The 7,074-nt window shown below is 37.4% G+C and overlaps 1 protein-coding gene across 1 annotated transcript; it reads right to left on the minus strand.

Annotated features, from left to right (window-relative positions):
• Window positions 1-1,636: 1,636 nt before the first annotated feature.
• Window positions 1,637-2,116, minus strand: LOC138349204 (uncharacterized). Its single transcript, XM_069299536.1, has one exon. It carries the CDS (start codon window positions 2,114-2,116, stop codon window positions 1,637-1,639), a length of 480 nt encoding a protein of 159 aa, XP_069155637.1.
• Window positions 2,117-7,074: the final 4,958 nt, after the last annotated feature.

Raw genomic sequence — 7,074 nt, forward strand, 5'->3', positions numbered from 1 at the left:
TTATTGTTGAATGGTGTTCCATTATTAGTGACTATACATCTTGGTATGGCATATCTAAAAATTATATTTGATTTGATAAAATCAACAACACTTTCCTTCTTTACCTCTTTTGATGGTACAGCTTCAGCCCATCTAGACAAATAGTCAGTGGCAGCCAAGATATACATTTGTCCTTTTGGCGACTTTGGAAGATGTCCAACAACATCAAGTCCCCATGCATCGAAGGGCCACGAGGCTACAGTCGGATGCAGACCCTCTGGAGATTGATGGATGTAATTAGCGTGGAATTGAATCTTTTTGGCATGCTCTAAGCAGTCCATAACCATTGTCGTCCAATAGTAGCCCATCCTCTTGATACGAAAATGAAGTTTAGGCCCTAATTGGTGTGCTCTACATGTTCCAGAATGTGCCTCTTCCATTGTTTATTGAACTTCTTCTTTGTCAAGACACTGCAGTAATAGTCTCTCAAAAGAATGACGAAATACTATTCCATCATGAAAGATGAATCGTGGTGCCCTTTTCTTAATGTTTGATCTTACCGTGGATCCTCAGGAAGTCTTCCATGTTCAAGATATTTAATTAGTGGTTTCCTCCAATTTTCTTCTTCAACCATTTGAACACATATATGATGGTTTTCATAAATTTGAAGATCAAGAAAACTAGGAATAACCCATAGATGAAACACACACACATTTGTTGTGTCATTTTCTCAAAGTGCCTCTTGCACTGCTATTCACAATGATGGAATTTGCTTCTCCAATCGAAGGACTAGTTCTACGTCATACACCAATGAAAACAGTGTCGCTTTCATAGTTGTTCTAAAGATTGTACGATATGCCCATAAAGATTCACCAAGTCTCTCATGCCAGTCCCTTTTATTCTTTGCAACTACTTTCTTCAATAGGTTACTGAGTGTCTTGTTAAAACATTCAGCAAAACCATTGGCAGGTGAATTGTACATTAAAGTTTTATGTTGCTTTAGACTAAACTTCTCGCAAAAACTACTCATTAGTTTATTGTTGAACGGTTTTCCATTATCAGTAATTATACATCTTGGTATGTCATATTTGAAAATTTTGTTTCATTTGATAAAATCAACAACATTGTCCTTTTTTACCTCTTTTAATGGTACAGTTTCAGCCTATCTAGAAAAATAGTCAGTGGCAGCCAAGATATACAATTTTCTTTTTGAAGACTTTGGAAGAGTTCCAATAATATCAAGTCCCCATGCATCGAATGTCCATGACGCTACAATAGGATTAAGGGCCTCTGGAGATCGATGGATGTAATTAGCATGGAATTGACACGCTTTACACTCTTTTTCATGCTCTAAGCAGTCCATCACCATTGTTGTCCAATAGTAGCCCATCCTCTTGAGGTGAAAATGAAGTTTAGGCCTTGATTGGTGTGCTCCACATGTTTCATAATGTGCCTCTTCTATTTTTTGTTGATCTTCTTCTTTTTCAACACACCACAAGAATAGTACCTTACAAGAACGACAAAACAATATTTCATTGTGAAAGATGAATCATGGTGCCCTTCTCTTAATGTTTGCTCGTACTCGTGGATCCGCAGGTATTCTTCCATGTTCAAGATACTCAATTTTTGTTTTTCTCCTATATATCTCTTCAACCACTTAAACATATGTATGATGGCTTTCATCCACTTGAAGATCAATACAACCAGGACTAACCGTTCGATTACATACATGCACATTTGTTGTCTCATTTTCTCCAAGTGTCATAGTTGTATCCAAGTTAGCCAAAGTGTTTGCCCTGCGATTTTCTTCTCTTGGGACGTAATTTAAGAACACTTGATCAAACTTTTGAAGTAAAAGAGTAGCATATTGGTGATATGAAAAGAGATATTCCTTCTTTACCTCGTAACTCCCTGAGAGTTGATTGATGATCAATTGAGAGTCACCGTAGACATCCAAATGAGGAATCTTCATATGTGATGTCATTTCAAAGCCCACAGTCAAATCTTGGTATTTTGCACCATTATTCGAACACGTTTTAGCTAAAACAAATGATAATTGTAAGATTAGTCGCTCTAGAGATATCAACACCACTCCTGCCCCTGCTCCATCTCTACATGCATATCCATCAAAAAACATTGTCCACGCCGACAACTCTTCAGTAAAAAATGCATTTTCATGAGGGAACTCATTTGAAGCTTCCCATTTTCCCAAAAGAGGGTGATTAACAGGGAAATTAGAAAGTATTTTCCCTTTCACAGCTTTTTGAGGTGTGTATATTATTTCATATTTATTAAACAATACCTACCATCTTGCTACACATCCCAAGATAACTGGTCGAGTCACTACGAACTTCACGGAATCAGCTTGAGAAATTGGCTTGATAGTGTACCCTTAAAAATAATGCCTCAATTTTTTTTATTGCATAAAGCAATGTTAAGCACATCTTCTCAATGGGTGTATAATTCCACTCAGCTCCTATCAAGCTACGACTCAAATATTACAATGCTTATTCCTTTTTAGTTTCATTGATGAGCAAGAAGTGCCCCAAGTGATCGCTCTTACGACTCAATGTATAGTATCAATGGCTTTCCAGAAGTCGGTGCCCCTAATAAAGGTGCATTCATCAAGTATGTTTTGATACTTTCAAAGGCATTTCAACATGATTGATCCCAGTGAAAAGGAGCATCTTTCTTGATCAAATAGTAGAAGGATTGACATAGTCAATCCAGGTTAGAAATAAACCTTCGGATGAATGCCAATTTTCCTTGCAGACTGCGGATGTCTTTTAAGTTCTTTAACTCAAACAGTTTTTTAATGTCATCAATCTTTGATAGATCAACTTCAATTCAATGGTGATGCACAATGAAACCATGAAACTTTCCTGAGGTAACCCTAAATGCGCATTTGAGAGGATTCATCTTCAAGTCAAACTTCCTTAACCTTCCAAAAACAATCTGAAGGTCTTCAAGATGGTGTTCCCTTTGCTTTTTCTTAACCACTAAGTCATCCACGTAATATTCCACCTTTCTATAAATCATGACATCAAATATGTTTTTCATTGCACAGTTATAGGTGGCCCGAGCCTTTTTTAGAGCAAAGGATATCACTTTGTAACAATAAATCCCTTTCGGTGTTTGAAATGCAATATATTTTTCATCTTTTGGATACATTTTGATTTGATTATATCCAGAATAACCATCCATAAATGACATAGCTTCATGCCCAGTTGTAGCATGAACCATGAGCTCAATGATTGGCAGAGGGAAGTCATCTTTTGGACATGCCTTGTTCAAATCTCAAAAATCAATGGAGACATGTATTTGACCATTTATCTTCTTAATAGGTATAATATTTGAGATCCACAAAGCGTACTTCACTTCTTGAAAAAATCCAACTTCGATGAGCTTGTTGACCTCCGCTTCAATTATGTGACCAACTCCGGATGAAACACTTGTTGTGACTAATTTATAGGATGTGTTCCCTTTTTTATCCCCAGATGATGAATATCTATCCTAGGACTAAGGCCTGACAATTCTTTGTACGACCAAATAAAAATATCCTTGAACTTAACTAATAACTTGAAGTATTTCCTTTCTTTTTCTAGTGTAAGAAGTGCACTAATGAAGATTGGACGTAGATCCTCTAGAGTGCCTAGATTTAGTTCCTTAAGGTCGTCTATGGTTGATTGTATGTCATCCTCCAATTAAGGGTGATCCTTTTGGGCATCATCATTTGTATCATCAACGTTTCGACCTTCTTTCACTGTTATGTGATAGGATGATTGTGTCATGTTTGAATTTTCCACCTCACTTCCCATGAAGATTGTGATTGATTTACGTTCCTCCTTCTTGGTTTCTCCATGAAATTGGTTGGTGAAAACAATTGTGCTTTTTTTCACCTTTAAAGAACCACCAGTGGTGATTGACAATATAGACTTTCTCTTCAATTATGATGGGAAAACACTATGAATCTCCATGTCATCAATTACATCACAAGAATCTTGATTTTCATACTCCAGCAACCTTCTTTGGATAATGACTTTCTTTTAGTTCCCAAGCGATAAAATACATAGGTATTTGAGGTGGGGCTTATTCGTCTACTTGTTTAGAGATTTGTCTTTCATTGTTGCGGCCCAATCATTCAAATGCAAAAACATAGGGTGTTAGTCTTAGAATGCACTCAAACACCAAAGTCCGTCGTGGTGTTTTACCCTTCTTAGATTCCTCTGTCTTTTTTAGTAGAGGTGTAGTGAGATGAAGTTAAGTTATTTACCCTTCTTAGACAAAATCCGAAGAGGCTCCGGCATGTTGAATCCTAACCTAATCATAGGAATGGAGACATGCTATCTTTGCTTTCTCAACTGCATTTGAGACTTTGTAAGACTGTGTATGTTTTCACCACTGACTTCATCCGTGAGTTCTCCTAACTTCGTTGGATTTTAGAAATCATAGCCTAATTTTTCAAACAATGTGAAGACCTTTTGATGAAAGTTCCCTTTCATCTTATCAACTTGGATATTGATTTTAGAAGAATCCAAATCGATACACTGGACTTGTGAAACAGGAACAGTCATTTTCTCCTTCAAATTTTGGAATGTTATGTGACTAAGTTCCTTCCTCGGTGGATGGACTTGGTGAGTAAATTCCTCTAGCAATGGTTGACCCTTTTTTAATGTTTAGTGGAATATAGCAAAAAATTGGTTGCTCGTCGTCCATATTATTCTGCAAGTCTCCTTTAGGTGGTGAAAGCTTAATCGAAACCTCTTCCGTTGTCTTCTAAGACATCTTGATAGCGTCCCATTGAACTTTACTATCTTTGAGATCAATTGGATTGGCTTCTACCTGTTCCTCCATATTTATTTTTCTAGAATCTAAATAGAATTTTGCATATGCAAAACATGACTTTGTCTCAGTAAAAGGATTGATGTCTGCATCTATTTTGATAACTTCACCATCTTTCATATACTTCATGTGGTGGTGCAAAGTAGATGGTATCACTCCATTTTCATGAACCCAACGAAGCCCAAGCAACAAGTTGTGTGATGTTTTGTCATCTATGACATGAATCAAAGTTTTTGATTCCACGTTGCCAATGGACAATCCTATACGAATCTTCCCTATGGATCGTTTTCCTCTTTGATTGAAACACTGGATCGTTAGGTTACTTTTTGAAAATTCATCATTAGAGAATTCACATTTTTTCAAAACAACTTTGTGCATGATATTGACTGTTAAACTACCATCGATTAGTATGTGATTGAGATTTTGTTCTCGAATAGACCCTACAACAAAGAAGGTCCTATTATGTATGTTAGACCCTAACAACAAGTCATCATCTATGAAGGAGATTGTAGCACAACACGAGGAAACTTTTTTATCAGTTTGATGTTCTTGTATTATTGTTGGATTACGCTCACCTTCATTTCCCTTTGTTTCGTCTATGCTGGAAATAACATGTGTCGCACCAATTTGACAACCCAAAAGAATTTTTCAGGAAAGAATTCACCCAATGTAATGGGCCTTCGGACCTTTTGTGATGAAGAACCATTGATCTTTCGGCTAGTACAAAGCTTGACACTTTTTGATGGTTGTAGTTTATTCACGGTAGTATTTGTTGCTCATGTCTTAGGAAGTCGTATCGTAAGGAGTGTTTGATGTCTCCGCTTATTATAAGTAACAAAAGTCCAACCATCAGCATCATTTTCTTTGTGGTTGTCTATATCTAGTGAACCCTCAAGAGTTTTCTTTGGGCAATTAACTTCAGTAGGCGCTAAATTTCCGAATTGCAAGAAGATATTGTTTGTCATAGTTGAGGACCTTGAGCACTTCTTTTCATTTGGTGCTGCACTAGCATGATTTGCGTCCACTGTTTCATCTTGGTCAATGATGAGTTTTTCTTCACTTACTAACATCATGATCTTCTCATTCAAGATAAAGCATTTACTTGTCAGGTGGCCAAAGACGCAATGGAAATTGCAATATCTAGGATCACCAACCTTATTGATCTCTTTGGGCCTCTTTGATTCAGGAAGATCAATACCTTTCTTAGCTAGCAATTCCTCAAGAATCATAGGTACATCTGCATCTAGAAATGGGTAGACCTTTGCCTCTAATTCCTTCAAGGTTGGATATACCTTCTCCTCTCTTGGATATTGTCTTGGGGCTTCCTCCTCTTTTAGTATACTCTTGGTGGTGACCTTTACTGAAATTGCTTTCACCGCCATAGATTCCTTTGTCTTGATCTTTGAGGTCATAATGTAAACCCCAAAAATGACTTAGGTGAATCGAGAGAGTAAAATGATTGTCCTAGTGGTATAAGGTCCTAAAATGGTTCATAATGTGGGTTTAAGGCAGTGTCTAAGATTTTAGGTGCTTTAGAAGTCAAACGTCAAGGAACGACCAAGACGTTCGATGACTAAGTGACCTATGGGCCTCATATGTGGTTTTATGTTTGTATATGTGATTCACTAGGTTATAAGGTCCTTAAATGAGTTATTATAGAGTATATAGGCAGTGTGTTGGAGGTCAAACGTGTTCGTTTTGGATTACACATAAGTTGTAGGTCCTAAAATCGTATACAAACAAATTTTTAGGTGAAAACATCTGCGTATGACTCCATGTAGGAACCACAAGGGGCCCTAAAGGAGGACCCCAATATTGGAGTTCAACATTGCCAGGCAATGACCAAACAACGGCCGATCGACCAGGCAACGGCCCGTCAATGCGTATCGTAGATAGTGCCAAAATTCCTGCAGGTTGAGGATTCTCTGAAGCAACCCAAGAGACCCCTATCGACGGGACGTGGGTGAGACCGCGCACCGTCGATGCATCCGTTGATGGGTTTATGAGTTTTCTGCTAGCTTTTTATTAAGTTGAGAGGTGAAGTCGTAAATTCACCCCAAGCCCCTATAAGTCTTTCAACGGTTTTTTTGAGTGTTTATGGGTATTTTAAGAGTATATAAGTCATTAAACTCTCATTATAACCCTAACACCCAAATCAAAACATATTCCCCCTAAAAGTTCTCTAAAAACCTTCATGTGAGTTCAAAGTGAAGATGAAGATGGGTCTTCAATGGAGTTTCTTTTTCAATTAGC

The sequence above is a fragment of the Solanum lycopersicum genome, chromosome 6 (assembly GCF_036512215.1).
Source record: "Solanum lycopersicum chromosome 6, SLM_r2.1".
In the NCBI taxonomy this organism is placed as follows: Eukaryota; Viridiplantae; Streptophyta; class Magnoliopsida; order Solanales; family Solanaceae; genus Solanum; species Solanum lycopersicum.

Bases quoted from the DNA above. Each gene is read 5' to 3' on its own strand.
- LOC138349204 (XM_069299536.1), bottom strand. From the start codon at position 2,116: ATGTTTTTTGATGGATATGCATGTAGAGATGGAGCAGGGGCAGGAGTG.